The following is an 18,821-nucleotide window of genomic DNA, read 5'->3' on the forward strand; positions in this document are numbered from 1 at the left end:
TTTGTTTTTCAGAATAAAAGCTTATACTACAAAGCAGTGTACAGAAAGGGCAGTTCAGAAGTTTTATCTCTATTGAAGACACAACAAGTACACATTATAAAGATTGACTGTTTGGAGATTATTTTTGCAAAAATAATAACATTGTTACCAGTGAACCATTTCAATAGAGGAAAAATAGACCACCAGAGATAAGACATTGTGAAGTTTAAAGAAAAGATTTTATTTAAAATACCAGTTTTGTCAAATGTAAGTTAATATAATTCATAGCAGCACATAGTAGATTCAAAGAAAGGCAGAATCTGGTTTTGTGGTCTCATTGCGTACATTTTCATTTTATCACATTTCTATAAAAACAGAAAACTGAATTCTCAATGCATTTTAGGACTGCTTGGTTGACTTTCATTGTTGCTCATCACAGGTCTTGTCTCCAAGTTGGAACAGCTCTGCAACAAAATGACAGAACATTTGAGTGATTTAACAATCACCTATTATTACCCAAAACACCACACAAAAGTTGGGGCAATCAGACCTGTGAAACATCTGCAGCACAGGCCCTCCTCCTGAAGATCCAATGTGTTTCAATCGCTCCTCCCATCCCTTAGTGGGACGGGTGAGCCTGGAGGGGTCTCTGCTGACGTTACCATCCACCTGAATGATGAACAAATATTAACCGTTATTTAAATCCACAACTCTGTTTATTTAAGATTTTAAATTGTTCACTGCATAACCCTTACCTTCTCCTTTAACTTAGCAGTGATCCTCCTCTGTCTCTCCTCTTCTTCTTTTACCCTCAGCTGTTTCTCCTGAAGCTTTGCCTCCACCTTGTGAAGATCCTGCAGAAAGGCACGTTTTGCATTTTACACCATGCAGTCATTTATCTTCTAACACTAGCCTTGGTATTTATTCCCACATTTGAAAAACTGGAAAAATAGCTTTCATCTCTTAAATACTTTACAGCCTCACAAAACAAGACCTGTGCTCCAGTGAGAAAGTCTGGCCCTTCGAAGTGGTGACACCGAGTAAAAACAGACAAACGACTGGTGCTTCTTGGTGTCTCTGCAATTCTCAGACTTCATACCCTTTCATTAAAGCGTTTGATGACCTTTGCTGCCTCCCTTCTCCTCTCGTCCATCTCCCTCTGCTCCTCCTCTTTCCCCCTCCTCTCCTTTTCTTCCTCCTCCTCTCTCCTCAGTCGTAGCTGCTCCTCAACTGTCAGCTTCACTTCCAGCTGCCGGCGCCGCTCTTCCTGAAAAACAGAACATTTTCTGATAAAGCTAAAAAGGGCACCAAGCATATTTATATCAATGTATGTATGTGTATCGTTTTTCAATGCTAAATGAATTCAGAGACGCACAGATAAGTACATATAAATACATAGTCACTATCTTTGATGAACCACAACCACAGTAAAATGACTTTTCACACACACACACACACAAAGCACCATTGCCCGCCTCCTTTTTTGTATCTCCTCAGCCAGCCTCTGCTCCTCCTCCTGTTCCTTATTCCTTCTCTTCTCTTCCTTCCATTCCTCCAGTCGTCGCACTGCCTCCCTCCTCTCCTCCTCAGTCCTTGAACAGAAGAGGATAAAACACAATGAAACAGATGTGACACCAAAGTGACAAAAAAAAGTGCAAATAAAGTCCCCAAATTCACTTTTATTAAAAGTGGCCATTGAAAGACTTTGGGTGCTCATCAGGTCTGGCGGGATCGTTTGACTTTGGGGTGCATTTCACAGCTTCAGCCAGGAAATCAAAATCTGCTCCACCTCATCTTCATGTTTTTGTTTTTTTATTCTATTCTGCTCCACTGCTGACTCACCTGTGTTGGTGGGCCTGGCTCTTGGCCTCCTTCGCCCTCCTTCCTGCCTCCTCCTTCTCCTCCTGACTCTGTATTCTGGTCTGGCGGTCCCGATGCTTGCTGGCTTTCCACCGTTGAATAGCCTGGGTACGGTACGAATACAAGTACAACATATTTAAAAGACTCTTTCTCTTTATACAGAATAAAGTCAGTTCTAATTTAAGTTAATGGAATACAAGTGTACAAGCACTGTAGCCATACTATCAAACCAATCAATTATAGCAAAGGTTGTACTTTATTCTACACACAACCTGGTGGAGTAAACAACAGAATTTTAAAGATGTTAAAATGTTATCCCAAAAAATGAATGACTGATGAACAGAAATAAACAAGAGACTCAACAAATGGATAAAATAATATTGAAAACTGATTGTGGCTAAACACCTACGGCGATTCAAATTTATTATTATTTTTTATTTATGTAGAGAACACCTAACAGAACTTTATCACAAACCTACATTTATTTTGTAGAATGACAAAAAAAAAGCACTCCAAGAGACATCGGTAGTTAAGTCTGGGCCGAGACAGTCACTGGACACTGGGGGAAAAAAGTTCATTTCCAGCCCTGTTGTATACCTCTCTCTTTTTGTCCTGCAGGTAGATCAGCTCCTGACGCCAGTCCTCGTGTTGATCTATCTCCTCCAGTGTTTTACCAGGCAAGTACAGCTTGGCCTCTTTCCTGTAGGCTGCTTGCCCACTGTGCTTTGTCCAAACCTGTAAATCAAAGAGATCAGAGCCGGACAGGCGGGGATCTTGAGGTGATCAACCTTTGGCTTAGCATCCGCTGCAGCAAAACATTGAACACTGTTGTGGTGTTAAGTGTCTGCAATGATCCTGAACTAGGAAGGTGGCAGAGGAAAGGAGACTTTTCATTAACTTATTGCAAGTTATCAAGACAGAAAAACAGTAATGTCTTACTTTTAGGAAGGCTTGGTGGTCATATTGGTCCCAGCCACCACAAGCGCCTCCTGTCTTCAGCAGGAAAGACTCCAGTGCTCTGACCTCTGCAGGGAGGTCTCTGTCTGGGGGTTTGGTCTAGTAGGAAGAAAATCATGAATGAAATGCTGAATAAGTCAGAATTATGGATGCATTTAAAAAAAAAAAAAAAGACACTTCGAATGTAATAAACATTATCTGTCAACTCGTAACACACCGTTTAATGATTTCAAACATGTTCTCCGTCTCAAGAGCTCAAGATATTTTCATCACATCCTTTAGATTCAACACTCAAACACAAACTTGGCTGCCCCTCTTCTTTTCATTGCATGAATGATGACAACAGAGGAAATACAGGAAACGGAGGAGAAGGGAGATGAGAGGCCGACCTTCACGGTGGGAGCTGTGTGTAGTCTGGGGTCTGATTTGACAGAAACGTTCACGTTTTCAATCTTCTTCTCATAAGCAGCAATCTCCTGTCTGCATGTCCTCTCCTCCTTCAGAAGTTCCTCAAAGCTGAGAGGAGCCGAGAAACACAGAAGACAATTATTCATGTTTTCATTAGCGTACACATATTCACTCCCACTGTGGAGCAAACACTGATCAGCACCTGTTTTATTTGCCTGCCTAATTGGGTGTACATAACCTTGTAAAGTTGTATTTATCTATATATTTAAATATTTTATTCATGGGATTAAATGTGTATTAGATTGCATTGTATGAAATAGTGTGTGTTTTCTAATATTAATATGTATGTAACTGAACATTAAGTTAAAAGTGGTATTTCCTAATAAAGGAAGTTACATTGTATTGTGGTTTGTACTTTTCTGGTCAAAATAGGTGTGAAGTTGTTCAGTGCATCCTGTTACCATGAGCGCTCTTCCTCTTTTAGGGAGTTAATTGAGATTTCCACCTCTGACATTATTTCCTTCAGTCTTTCAATCACTGAAAACACAAGTAGAAAAGCAGAAACATTCATACAAATCAGCTTTTCACTGTACATGATTATGACACTACAATCCCCGTGCTTTTACTGAGCAGTGCACTACTTTACGATGGCATCTTTTCTATGGATGTAGCAGAATGGCACAAATATTAAAGATTGTTTATAAGGCACTATAAAACAAACACTGCTGGGTATTAAACTTACACTCGGGAGTTGGCTTCACATCTACTAGCTGTCTCTGAAACTTCCTCACACCATTATGAATCTTCACTAGCTGCCTTTGAAGATTCATCTCTAAGGGAAAAGAAATGCAAAGAACATGAATAGCAGTTTTTATCAAAGTGGTAAAGTGTCGAGGGTGGATGTCTCCGTTAACATTGGTTTACTGCTCTGACTCGACTTCCGGGAAGTAGGCAGAGAAAAGGACATGGATATCAATCTTCACAATGGAGTATTTTATACCACATGGTGTTAAGGCTGTCTCAGAGGTATATGCACCATGCCACATTAGACAAACTGGGGGGAATGTTAGGATACTGTAATGCAAAGAAAGACCCACTCTCAGCATTTCTTTCTTCTTCCAGCACTTTTTCGTACACTTCCAGTTCTCCAGTCACATCTGTCCAGCCGTTCTTTCTGCACTGAACACTCAACGTCCTCTCTTTCTCCAACTTTTCAATCCTGAGAGGTGAGAGTACATTACATCATTGACCAGTGACGACGCATCAATAGTAAGGTTTAAACTCTTCACAGAGTCCCTGATGTCAAAGTCCCCACGTGATTTGACGTGTTACAGTGGTTTAGTGATTGGTTATATAAGTACGGCACACGTGCTTTTTTATTTACAGTGGTGACTCAGCAACACCAAATCAGTTCTTGCTATTGTCGAGTTTGTATGAAAAGTGTTATTTTAATTTCCATACAAAACATGTGTGTGAAGTATTTGAGGGAAACACACACCATGCACTGTTACACGATCCAATACATTATCCCTGCAGTAAATGCCATTTTGAAGCTTATACATGAGGCACATTGTGTTTGTTGAGGCCAGAGATGTATCTGATGTAGTCTGTGGTAATGTTGGATTTCATTTGTTGTTGGTCTCCCTCATCAATTTGTCCACCAATGGATCTGTACAGTGGAGGTGAAGCGGTTGAGGCTTCAGAATGAAATGTTAAACAAACACTGAGCAGCTTCACTCACTGCCTCCGGTTTTTCTCGGCTTCCCTGAGAAAGTGAGCAGCTCTCTGCGTGACGAGCCTCTGATCCACGCTGTCACTGCCGACAGGAGAAGATGAGCAGAGCTGCTGGACACGGATGGGGTCTCCCTCTCCCTGCTCACGTTCATTCAGGGAAAGCAAGACACAACAGCTGATCGCAGTGCACTGCATGGCAGCGACTGCAGGTGCAAATTCAATGCATTCTGGATCAACGCAGCGTCCGATAATGGAAGCTCGTACATCAGGGCACCGCACCACGAGGAGCGGGCAACAAAGTCACACACAATGCTAGTTTTACTACCAGGGGCAAAATGTGCTCTTACAAAATACCACACAAACAGTACACAGTAAAGACACGACAAGCTCACATCGGACTACGTTAGATAGATCTCCTGTAGCTAGCTAACGTTAGCTAGCATTTGTTAACGTTACGCCATATCTCCTGCTGTCCTTGAACACGTTAAACATCTGAGATGAGTGAAATGTTGTCGACTACATGTCAATTTGAGACCAAATGCATTGGATATCTCTGTGATAGCTACCGAGCCATGTTTATCAGCGCATCGTGTGGTTGCTAGGGCGGCCATGTTTAAGTGAATCTGTAAACAAAACAAACATTATTAAAAACGTGCTCCTGTAGTTACTGGCTCCTACCAGCAGAGGGCGCTGCTCATCATGAGTCCGTTGGACGTGAAAGACTGGACTGGACTTGAATATAGCTGGTGCTGTTTAGTTCAGTTTAGTTTAGTTTATTTATTTTGCACAGTTCAAACAATAAAATCAAAATAAACCAACATAATTAGATAAATGAATAGCACGGTGCAGGAAGAGGTAAAAAGCCAACTGGGCTTATTTGAAGCCTTCACCTAACGTTATATAATATTACAATTTTAAAAAATTACAGAGAACATACAGTGAATATGCATAAGATATGACTACGTAAAATATTATTGGCAAGATGTTTTAGAAGATATGAAATATGATAATAATATAAATACATTACAAACAAAAAAATAAAATAAAAATAATTGTAATAGTCATAGTAATTGTGTCGAGTGTGTGCGAGCATGTGTGTGCATGTGAGAGTAAGCATGGGCTTGTGTTTGTTCAGGGGATGTTGGTTTAAACACCTGCAGTAACTCCGAAACAATAGTAATGCTACAAGTCCCTAAGAGTGAAACAACTATAACTGTAATAGAACAGCTAAAACAAGAAAGACATGAACAATAATACATAAAAAAGCAATTACTAAACAGCAATTCGATTTTCTGCTGTAAAAGCTCAGATGATCAGGCTACATGATGGGAGACAAACCTCGTGTAACCAGGAGACTGTAACCATGACGACTTGTTCTTCTATGAGAGATGGATGAATGGGTCTAGAAATACTGCAGCCGATACAAATAACTGATATGTGAAAACTGTTGAGTGTAAACTCCCTCCCAGGTTGCTAATCTCCCGAATTGCCTCTAAAAATACGTAGGACATGAACTCAGTGTCGTCAATGGTGGCTGAAAATCCTCTTTTGAATAGTTTAGATGATGGGCTACTACAATTACTATGGTTAAAAAGAAGAAGCACTGTAACACTGTAAGACTTTCTTGAAATGAACATGTAATATACTTTTCGTGGCCCACTTCCTAAGGTACAGAAACATCTATCTGTACTCTATCTGTACATCTATCTGTACTCAACGAGCTGGTTAGAGTTACCTGCACGTCACACTCTCTCAAATAACAGCCAATGTCTTCTACCGAGGCCGAGGTTTATTTCTGTAACAGGCTTCTTATGATGGCCGACCGCTATAATTATTACGTGAGGTGGCCCCGAGTGACAATCAGAGAATAAAGAGGAGAGAGAAAAAAGAGTGAGAGGGAGTATAAATAGAAACCTGAACCCATTATTGAGCGCAGATATTGGGGATGGTCTCTCCCATGAGTTGTCATCGCAACATAAATAGCAACCGCTCTCCTAAATGAAGAGCGTTGCAATTTACTGTCTTCGTCCTCGGCCAAGGGACTCACTTCATTTGATAAATGAGACAGGCAGATATGAACCTTCACATGGTTGGTATAACAAATCAAAGAAAACATGCTGGTACAATGCAGGGGGTTTCCAAACAGGGATTTGGTAACACAAATGTAACTGTCAAAGACGGGTACAGTGTAGGTCAGCTCCAGAAATAAACTGAGGGAAACACTTTGACTTCCTTCTTTTTTTCTTGATAACATCTTGTGAGAAAGAGTGTCAAAGTGAAACAAATTAAAACTCAGTTGGACAAAAATAGGCTATCTCATACAAAGAACCCTTGTATGAAACTATTTTGCTCTGTGAAAGAGACATTTTCTAAGTTATTGTTGCATACATGTCCTGCATGGGAATATATATATATTTTATTGCCTCGATATGATACATAAATATTTATAGCTTGAGTCTACTAGATTTTTTTCCCGACCTTTGAACTGCACACTCACTGTCTTCCTCACCAGATAGTGTTTTTTTTCAGTTGTCATGATGACCTGATTTAACAGGTGGTTGTAAGACAGTGTGGTGGAAGAAGTACTCGGCTCTTTTACTCAAATAAAAATACCACAGTATAGAAAGTAAAGACCGGCATCCAAACTTTTACTTCAGTAAAAGCAGATTCAAATATACTTAACGTATCCAAAGTAGCATAGTCATTATACTGAATGGCCAATTTCAGAATAATATCTATTATATTATTGGATTATTTGATGCTTTTATGTAATGTCATTAATGTTGTTTTACTTCTTCATGTACTGTTGGGTAGCTGAATATATAATAATACATCATTATGTAGTTGTTGATTATGTTTTGTATTAATAATAAGAACCTATGATGCAACTAAAGCTTTCAAATACGTGAAGCAATGTAGAACTATGAAGTGGCAAAAAATAGAAATACTCAAGTAAAGTACAAGTACCTCAAAATTGTTGTTCAACCACTGCACAAAAATGTAGGTCGCAAGATGTCAAGTGAGCAAACTCAATTCGCAGAAGCAGATCTCGTGATAAAGAGCTGGGAGGAACTAATGACGGCAACTTTGGATGAATATACTTTTTATTATCAAACTAATAATTCATTTGGTTCTTTTCGACAATTTCTTTCACAAGAGTCAAAGTGCTTCCCCCTCACGGAGGACAACAAAAGAAGGGAAAGTGAGACAGAAAGAAAGACATGACCTTTGACCTCTTCTGAGGAGCTTAATAGACTGTTTGGAAACGTTATGAGACCCGATCTCTGTAAACTGAGAGGTCAGCTTTGCATTCATGGACGGTGGAACTCTGAACTTCCCTCCTGTCGCTTCTTTGAATTAGGCTTATTTATGACATCTGCCTCTCTGTTGATTGGTAGATATATGTGTGAGTGTGTGTGTGTGTGTGTGTGTGTGTGTGTTTGTGTTGCGTCTGTTTTTCTGACACCACAGGTGAATGTGTTTACGTGTGTAAACCTTCCTGTTACTGAATGGGAGTGTTTTCAGTCAACATGCCTGTTTTAATAAGGGTTAACTATGTGGACAAACACTACACACGTAAACAACATGCATCGACAAAATTGCATACCTGCATGGGGACACACACACACACACACACACACACACACACACACACGCGTATTTGTTCTGACACCTGACGAGTGCTGTAAATGCATATGGTGTTAAAAAGAAACATGACCTGCTACGTCTTGCACACGTTGGGCATGTTAGACTCAGAATACAACTGCGAATGCATTTGTGTGTGCGTGTGTGTGTGTGTGTGTGTGTGTGTGTACATATCAGTATATGTGTGTGGTAAGGAGCTTGGGAAGGCAGGGGGAAAGCGATCAGTCTAATTGCTTTTCCTGCTGTGCTTCTCTTTCTGGTTCTCTCTAGTGACATCAACATTTCTCCAGATGTACCTTTGGGCCTCTCGAACATGTCTCTTGTAACTAATCATTTCTTAACGTGTGTGCATATTTAAGGGCCTTACATGCTAACATATGAATACACCCTGTATGTGTGGCAGTCAGTTTCTTCCTATATCTGACATGTATCCTTTACATCTAGGCTTCGTATGAGCTATTATTATATTACATTTCAAAGAATGATTTGGGGCAGAGATGAGACTTTGGACTAGAGCAGAGGTGCCTTACCTGAGGGTCGGTATCGGGAAATCTGAGGGGACACAAGACAATTAACAGAATCGAAAGAAGACGAAAATAAATATATATATGACAACTTTACCTCTCAAGACCTCTTAAAATAATGAACATGTAAAAATTCTTAAAATGACTCTCACGACTCTGGTATATAGTGTGTGACAAAGGGGTCTCAAATGCAACTTTGTGTCTTTTTTTAAGTTGTTGTAGGGCAAAACAAAAAGGTTGGCGATGACAAAGTTTAGACAGATTGCCATGAACCTTTGGCAGAGAGACCCTCATGGTGCCCAGAGCCTCAGTGATCATCTGACCTTTCATCTAACACCACCAGCAGGTCAACGTTTCCACTTGTTCAGCACTTCAGCTCAGGATAGCTTGAAATGAGTTGTATTAATGAGCATTTATGACACATTTCTGAATTTCTTTTCTTAAAATGTCGATTTTGTAGCATTTGCATTTTATGTAAGTTGCAGCCATAAACTCATGACATTGAGTTTGGTTGATTGGATCTAAAAAGTCTACAAAAATGCATCGTGTTTATTGTAGAAGACCTTATGGATCTGCCACCACCTGGTAGCTCAGCAGCTCTCTTTTGGTCGTTTTTACTTATATCATCAGCCGCTGAGGAGATGCCCTTGTCCAGAGTGGCTCTCACACAGTCACTGCAGTCCTGTCCTTACCCACACACTCCACATGGTGCTGTACAGTTTCCCCGATGTCCTCATACGACCTGCTGAGAGACATGTTCTTAATCTACCGCTTTAAATGTGGCGAGGTGCCTTGCTCACATAATAGAAATATAACACTGGAACATTTTGCAGTTCAAAGTTACCTTGGAAACAGCTGGTTAGATGCACCAAAAGGCCCATTTATCAAATGTCTATCGAATGGACCTGGAGATTGTTTCTGTAAAAGTGTTGCCCAATGAGAGATGTTAACTTTGTGCATCACATCGGAGCTCACGTGGTTTGAATTTGGTAATGCTGGGATGATGCTCGTTTGTATAGCCTACATCTAATTTAATAAGATAAAGACCAGAATAAAGTCGTTGCAAGTGGGTCAGCCCTCGTGTCAGAGATGATCATTATTACTGTCACGGGATACACACAGTCAGAGTTCGGGCTGACAAATATACGTCATATTCTGTTGGAGCATTAAATCATTTTAGATTGCAATGCCTCGACTAACAAACTGGTTTGCTGAGGTTGCAAGCAGACAAAAGCAAATCTGTTTTCAGCTTTCTGAATATGTTCTTACTGAAACTAAAGGAATAATTCAACATCTTAGGAAAAAATGCTTATTTACTTTCTTTTTTTTTTTCAACAGAGTGCCTGTACTATAGATATGAGGCTACAGCCAGGAGATAGCTTAGCTTAGCATAATGCCTGGAAACACGGGGACACAGCAAGAAATGCTCTGAGAAGAACAGTTGAGGAATTCTATAACCTAGTGGTGAATCAAACTCCTTTCCTTACAGTATGTCAACAATAGTTCACTCTGAACATATTCACACCGTGAAGTGATTTTGTGAAAGTAAAGCAAAATATCCAGTTCAGTGCATCGACTTCATTGACTTGTGGTTAGTAAATCCCATAACTGTAAAACGTCACAGCATCTGTTAAATAAGGAGCAGCAGCTGTGGCCTGCAAGGCCCCTCTTCTCTTCAAGTTGATTAAGCATTCGAATAAGGGAATGAAGGCTCACGTGGAGCCTGACGGTAGTTACTGGGGGTTTTACCACGCAGCTCTGTCACTTACCGCCGCTAACTTTACACCCTTATTCGTGTTTCTGTGTGTGTATGTGTGTGTGTGTGTGTGTGTGTAAGAGAGAGAGAATTACAGTTACAGAGATGACCTGTGGGGGCTAAGAGAGGAGTTGATTACAGACGTGCCACTCAGGGTTCACAGAGTGTAATGCCAGTGTGTGAGTGTGTGTGTGTGTGTGTGTGGTTTAATGAGCAGGCAGTCCATGGTGCTGCTGGTGTCACCCTACCCATGTGTTAATAGGAGGGATAAAGCTCCAGTCAGAGCGAAAGCCTCTGCCACAGAGAGGTTAGCCTCTTACAGATGATTGTACACAGGAAAAGGAAAGAAGGAGACTAACATGGGTTTTGAAAGTTTAATCATCCTCAGTATTGAACTCTGGCAGAAGTTTGGACCCGACTCCACTGATTTTGAGAAGCCTTTGGAAGTTTCTTCCTTTTCATGCCTAAAAGAGTGTCATGCCTTGAGGACTTCTGAGAACCTACACATCAGCCACAGGGAGAAAAGCTTCAATAGGAAAAATTAAACGGAGCATTGTCAAGTGCTCCGACTGACTGTGCTTTGATGGGCAAAGTGGAATTTCTTTTAATCTGGTTTACGGGCAGATCAGCTCTTATTTATTCCCCTCCCTTTGCCACACCCATGACTGTGTGTGACTCTCTGTGCCCCACAAGCTGTTTTAAGTCCCTTCGTTATTACAAAAAACAAATACCCCATTGATTCAGCATTGCACTCCTATAACACTGTCCGATACACGAAAGACATGCGAGACATGATACAATGCAGTAGTATCATCAGTTTTTATTCCACACATTCCCCTTCCTTGTCAAAATCTGGCGCCCACATTAACCATCATGCAACTTGACTGGCCGGCAGTTCAGTGGGAGAATCAGGTGTGTTACGCTAGGTGTGACTAACGTGGCCTCAATCCGCTAGCCTCAAGCTGAGATGAGGAGCGGGCTGCAGAGGTCCGGAAGCTTACTTCTTTCTAACTCTACATCAGGCTTTTTCTTCACATAGTAATACCTCCCAAGACCTGTGAACAATCTGTGATGCATAAAATCAATGGAGTAAGGGTCTCCCCTTAAAGCACAATATTAGTCTATCTGTGTGTGCATGCAGATAAAGATATGGAGGTAAGGGAGAGGGAGCTAAATTTAGAGACGAGAGAGAACGAAGGGAGTGTATCAGTGTGATCGTGAGTAACGGACACCAGCAGGTTGGATCATCTAGTTTATCATCTGGACACTGGATCTGTCCCTTGCAGCTCAAGACCAGAGCAAACACTCTTTGTGTGAATTATCAACTGCTGAACTGCTGGGACAGAAAGAAAGAGAGAGAGAGAGAGAGAGAGAGAGAGAGAGAGAGAGAGAGAGAGAGAGAGAGAGACTGTGTGTGCATTTTCACACATGCAAGGCTTGACATACTTGTTAAACAGGCAAACTAGACAATACTACACAAGATTAGAACATAATATAATATAATAAAACAGAACAGAACAGAATCTGTGTTTGATTGCAGAGCCACAGTGAGATGCTGGGGAAGGTACAGTGCATGCGGCGATTCGACAGGAAAAGCAGGCACCTTGTGGAAATGGTGGATTCTGAAAAGAGCGTGGGCAGGCCTCATGAGTCAGTGTGGCAGATGGTTTGGCATTGGCAACCGATGTGGGCACAGCCAAGTATTTAGACTGATCAAGAGGAATTGTTGTGCAGGGTGAACGCTAAATGAGCTGAAAGCGTTTTTATCTTGGTCTCGTATGAAAAGAAGGAATTAACGGAGACAAAGAAATACTCCACATGAAAAGATTTCTTTTTTTTTTTAACTCAACCTGCGTCCTATTGTTTGGAGATAAATCCAAATATGAACTTGTTTGGTGACAGAATGTGGAAATGTATCTTTTCATGCTACCTGCCTTTTACCTTGCATGTACAGTAAATGGTAATACAACTTGCCTCTTGTATTTGAAGTATCACAACTTCATATTAGGTACTTTATTACTGTATTTCTGCAGCCCTGACCTGTGTCTACAGGTACTAAGCTGGAGTTAGTTTACTGAGGACGCTAACTCATTGCAATGACAATCTGTGTGAAAGAACATGCACAGGTGACGTAAAAATAAAACTCATGTTACATTTATTGTGATAAAAGTCCAACAAAAGCTAAATCACGAGTGGCCATTATTCATTAAAAGTTTTGTTTTGATGGCTTAACCATAACTTCCAAGTTCCCACGACCCACCTTAAATTAGAATAAGGGTAGAAACGAGGGCCTTTTCTGCTCACCCAATGATCTGCATCTCTGCTGGACTCTATTCAGATGATTGTTGGCAGAGTGGTAATCCTCTAGAGATCAGTGGTCTAATATTATCTGTTTTATGGATCACATAAAACCCCATCTTTCACAGCCATGATAGATATTAGCATACCGTATGAGTGAATGTAAAAATAATGTTACAAAGCCAGACACACCGGAGATACGGGTGATAAAGTAAGTGTGTGGTTTCCATGAACGTTGGGTCTCGATATCAAATGAACCTTGCCTGGTTTCTGGATTGCGAAATAACAAATTCCTGGTTAATCTGTGAGTAAAACGACCGCTGGGTTTGTCAGTGTCGCTGCTGCCAACTGTCCCTGACTTGAGTTTCAGGACGCCTACTCCTGTGTGTGTGTTCTTGTCTGAACAGAATCCAACAGCAGCTGTCCAGGTTACCCCAAATGCCCCGTGTACAGTAACTATGAGCATGAAACCCAAAATTCATATCTGTATTTATTGTCTCCTGAGCTGACTGGAGCATCTTTAGCAGAGAAGCGTCGACGGGCAGAAGATCAAATGAGGAAACAGAGGTGTCATCAGTTTTCTCAAACAGCTTATTGCTGATGAAATCACTTTTACATTTCCCTTTTTGCAATACAAAATAATGCCAACATGTATATACATGTATTGTTAATAGTTTGTTATTGATACAAGAAAGAAAATTGGGGAAATATCTATATAATATCTATCTATCTATAATGTATAATATTTGAGTGCAGGTGTGTCCTTTCTTCAAATGATTCCTCAGGTGTCTTTTCAACATTGTACATTTATTAGCGTGAGTGACTGTCTCACCCAAAGTCAGAAGACAATCCGTGTGTTGAATTTGTGTATTTGTTGTTATAATCATTACCATGCCAGCTAATTCTCCCTCTATTTATACAAGCCTTGTTTTAACAGCTGACTCAAAGTGGAAAGTCTCTGTGCCAGAGTGCTTGAAGAGCAACACTCTATCTCTCTCTATCTCACACACACACACTGACGAACACAATTAGCCCGGTCCAATCAGGGAGGATATGTGAGTGTTAGCGAGACAGAAAGAGAAAGAGCGAGGCAGAGACCGTGGTGTCCAGTCCAGACCAGTATCAGATTCAGACCACAGTGATCCCCATGTTAATACCTTGCTATATCTATTTTAGCTGCAGGGGGCTCTTATGCAATCGGTTACGTTTTCCCAACAACACTGTCTCAGTCACCAGCTTCTTATTTTGCATTCAGCAGGTGCTCCTCTCATCCACAGCGATGCAAAGTAAACAGGAAAACAAAGTGGTACTCAGTGGTGAATCAGTGCCGATCCATCTCCATTTCAACGCTGTTTAAGAAGGAGAGCGCTGATAGATTAACTGTCCCAGGGCCGCAGGGCTCAAAGGAATAAAAACAAAAGCACGAGCTGCGAGTTCACCATTGGCTCACACACCAAGGAAATGTATTTGAACCCTGGAGTGTAGAGTTCATGTGGGCAGGTGAACGCGCTCAAATTGGTTCGGCAATAAAAAGCTGCACTGGGGTGCCTCGACATTTGGGACTGGGTCCTCTCTCAAGTCAAAGGGAAGTGGCCACGTGGTTTGTGAGGAATAGGAATGCAATCGGATGTATACAGAACAGTAAACAGCACAGAAAGATTTGGTTTTAAGGATGTAAGGAGGCAGATGTTCCCCACAGTAATCCTGAACGATTCATCACAGATAGAAAAGTAATCTGATGAAGTAGATTTACACTAGATGTATGTGTGCTAAACTGAATCTAAGCAATTTACTCCAACCAAAGATTTAACATCCAAAGGGAATTAAGATAAACACAAATCAAATGTGTGGTACTAAAGGCCTAAATGTTGCTGTATGTCAGTGCTGGAGGATATACTCTCTGACCTGCAGGATTCACAAAGACACTTGGTGAATGTACCTTGTATGTAAGCTCACATACATCTCTACGTTTCCGATAGAAAATTGTCTCTCCACTTTATCATGTCCTTATGTCAAAAGGTCACGTTGACAGATGAAATGGTTCTGTCGATCATTGTAAAAATCAAGTTGGGAGTTAACTGTATGTTGAGTTGTGATCCAATAAATTCATCCATAAAAAAAAAAGCAAAAATGTCAAAGTCAGAGCAGACAACAGTCTCTCCTGCTGCCGTGGTGACCAAGGACAGAGAGAAAGAGAAAAGATAGAAAGTGATAGAAAGTGATAGAAAGTGAGGAGGTGGGCGACAGAGAGCCAGACAATCATACACAGATAAGGTAGAGAAGGGGAACGGAGCAATAAAACGTTAAAAATACTTTCTTATTCATGATTGTCTACTTTGTTACTGTGCTCTAGCAGTATTCTGCTGGTCTGTCATGTCAGTAAAACCTAAAGTGATCTTAAATGGATTCATGGTAAAAAAAACATTAACTTATATCATTATTAAATAAACTCTTGTTATATTTTCAGCTCAGTGTCATTAAATATGTTTTTCAGTTTCAGGTTCATCACTTTTAGAACATATAAATATGTTCAGGCTTGTAACTGAAGAATGAGTGGACAAAATGTCCAATTGATCATTTACTTAACTCAAAAAATCATACTATTTAGAAAGCATGATACCTCCCAGCATGCATTGAAAACGCATTTCTGCTACTCCCTTCTGTGGGCCATGTGAAAATGAATACAAATATAGGATATCTCTTATGAAATATCAAACTTAGTGTGATCAAAAGTAATGCCACGGGCAATTACAAACAGTATAAACTGAAGCAAAATATCTAAGTTGGATAAACTCAAAGCCAGACATTAAATAAATAAATCAAACTCAAAAGTTTGTTGCCCTGAAATTTTGACTTTTCTCAACTCTTCCCTCCTTACAGTGCTGGTGGCACGTGGAGACAGATGGAGGAAAAGGTGTCTGGTGACTGAGGCGAGTTCACCTGCAGGTACTCCGAGATGGAGGAGCACGCTTAATGTAGGACAGCTTTCCAACAGGGCATTCTTCAGCCCTAAATATAGACGGGACAGAAGTAGGCTGAGCAGAGCGCGCTGCCAAAAGGCCACGAAAAAATAAGCCAGAATGTGAAACGCGTATACGGTGAGTGAGGACTGGGTGTCGTGCGCGTCTACATTTAACAAACACATTTTATTAACTTGAATTTGCTCTTTATTAAGGGGTTAAAACTAAACGTGGTAAGCCTTTCCTTTGACACAAACCGAGTGTGCACATGAAGATGAAGGTGACAAAACTCACACAAAAATGTAACAATGTGCCGCAGCATCGAGTCTCTGAGAAATACTGCAATATTTTCTGTAGCAGACTTCTGGAACAGGACATCGGTTCATAATCCTGACTAACTTGTCATTGAAATAAGAGTAGGTTTTAACTTAAAACACATCTTAAAAGGATAGGTGGACATTTTTTTTGAAGTATTTCTTAAAACAAATACTTACATGCTGATAAGAACATGTTGTTGGTCGCTGTAAATGTTGCTCCTGTACTGGCTTGCAAAGAGATCTCCTGCTAAAACTATTCCACTGTAACAGAGGGGGGGGGGGACAAAAGCTAATATGGAGCTTCATTCATTACTCAGCCAACTGTTTTATTTACAGTAGACGTGCGTTACAATGTGTAATGCTAGAGTAGTGTAGTAAGTAGCGTGACGGTGTTTCTGCGTTGCCATCATGTAACCAGATGGGTCCACAGTGCAGTGCAAAAGCTAATCCTAATAAACAAACAAACAGCTGCGACAGGATGGTAGTTAAAGGAGAGAATTTGGCACAAAAAAAAGATTGTAAATTTGGAAAATATCCACTTGATCAGACTTACTCAAGACTGTTGAAGCCTCATATTTATATTCAGGACTGTAGATTTAGTCTCCCATCACTTTGAGAGGGGATCTCTTAAAGTAATTTATTTTACAGTATGATTAACGTACATATGGGTACGTCAGTCTTGTCTGCAAGACAGACTTGAAACATCTAAACCTGTCCTTTAAGTGTGGTTCTTGGGGTTGTTATATAGAGGACTCCAAACAGAACTTTATTAAAGCGTTTATCTTTGTGTTTGCACCACATGGAGTTCATACTTCCAACCTCTGTATTATATCCACTCTGTATCCTGTCCACCCTACCACACACTAACAGAGAATTACTCTCCTTACGGAGCTGGTGTGGAGTCTGTATCTTGCTAAAAGACGGTACAGCGAGGTAGACTCTTTAATCCTTCCCACGGTACGGCCACGTCCAGCTACACACAGTGTCGGTATAAGTGGGGCCGGGCACATGTTTTACACTGTGCCGTGACAAGCCTCGACTTATCCCAGGCAGCGAGACCCAGAAACACATACACCGTCAATGAGAGACGTTAACATTCCTGCTGGAGGAAATCAAGGTGAACTGAGAGAAAGAAGAGTTCTAGAGATGAGGGCGAAGTCAGATTCATTTAGTTCCCAGTAATACGGTACTCCCCACACTTGGTAAAAATAAATAACCATGCGTCCTCTCTCACCTCATAGTAGTAGTGCTCTATTCTTAGCAGGTAATCCTGGGTGTGGTCATGATAGTTTGAAACAGCATAGTTCAATGACACCCTGCCAGTAAAGCACATCAAAAGGTATCCTGGTTACATTGTTGTCTCATTCCAGTTGGTTTTCGCAGGTCAGCGAAGCTCTCTGTAGTCCCATTTCTTTTATGTAAGATCAACAGTATGGTTTCAAGCTGCTGTGAGATGTATGTTAGAGTGCTGGTTTGAAAGAAGTCCCCTGAGTCAGCAAAATCCATGTTTGCGGATCACTAAATGGGCTTTTGTTCTGCTATGGCCCACGCATACTGTAAAAAAATACCTACCCAAACCTGCTCTGTTCTACCTCAGCCGCCCCAACACACACACACACACACCCCGACAGTCATCGTGACTCATCAAGAAATTCCCACTCTCCACTTCGGTGGAGATCTTAGCAGTGACTCATCAGAGCAAAGGTGTGACATTCAGGGACCGCCTGCTGCTGCGTTACATGTGGAAACAAGTGGAAGGGGTGGGGACAAAGTCATCTTTGCATTTGAATTTTGGCGTTTTATATGATGTAATAAATCTCCAATCACCAAGTTGTTAGATGACGGCTCTCTTATCGTCACACTTTCAAACGAAAAAATATCAACTAGAATCACCTTAAAGCCTGGAGAATAAACCACAAATGTTTTTTTAACGGAGAATACTGGCATTAAACAAATCCAATTAAAAGACAAGACGACCAAAAGTCTACAGCTGTGCAAGTGGCCGACCTTAAGCACAGCTGTTCATCATAAACCAGATATCAATCATAAAAGTATGGACACAAGATTAAGACAGTTATTGTTATGCCTGAGATGGGAACTTTTCCAGAAGCAAACATATTTGCTTGGTTCCTACGACCGAGTGGGCAAAGGGTTAGAAAACAAATGTTGGTTATTAAACATATTAAAGTTCTCTGCAGAGCACCCAGTCAGCCGCTGTTCTTTTATGGCTTCAAGCAACGAGTACTTAAACAAGCCATAACTCAGCATGTTCTTATTTGGGACAGTTTTTTGGAAGCAACTGGATGCACAACATGAGCAACCCCTCCATCAATGTCAAGGGTTTCTCTGGACACATTCCCAGTCCAGTGGGGTCTACTGTACA

General features: G+C 40.8%; 1 protein-coding gene across 2 annotated transcripts; it reads right to left on the bottom strand.

Annotated features, from left to right (window-relative positions):
- Positions 1-209: 209 nt before the first annotated feature.
- Positions 210-5,626, bottom strand: ccdc112 (coiled-coil domain containing 112). 2 transcript variants are annotated; one of them, XM_076099362.1, is made up of 14 exons: positions 5,505-5,626; positions 4,946-5,079; positions 4,302-4,423; positions 3,947-4,036; positions 3,666-3,741; positions 3,186-3,312; positions 2,779-2,895; positions 2,437-2,574; positions 1,822-1,943; positions 1,445-1,571; positions 1,079-1,246; positions 735-833; positions 530-648; positions 210-443 (listed from the first exon to the last, which is right to left on the bottom strand). In XM_076099362.1, exons 1-14 carry the CDS (start codon positions 5,547-5,549, stop codon positions 413-415), a joined length of 1,515 nt encoding a protein of 504 aa, XP_075955477.1. In that variant the 5' UTR covers positions 5,550-5,626; the 3' UTR covers positions 210-412. The 2 variants fall into 2 exon arrangements, with proteins under 2 accessions (XP_075955477.1, XP_075955476.1); XM_076099361.1 differs by lacking the exon at positions 5,505-5,626 and having other exon boundaries at positions 4,946-5,503.
- Between the last annotated feature and the right edge of the window lie 13,195 nt (positions 5,627-18,821).

This window comes from Anarhichas minor, unplaced genomic scaffold (genome assembly GCF_050575085.1).
Source record: "Anarhichas minor isolate MPS153535 unplaced genomic scaffold, ASM5057508v1 ptg000025l, whole genome shotgun sequence".
NCBI lineage: Eukaryota > Metazoa > Chordata > Actinopteri > Perciformes > Anarhichadidae > Anarhichas > Anarhichas minor.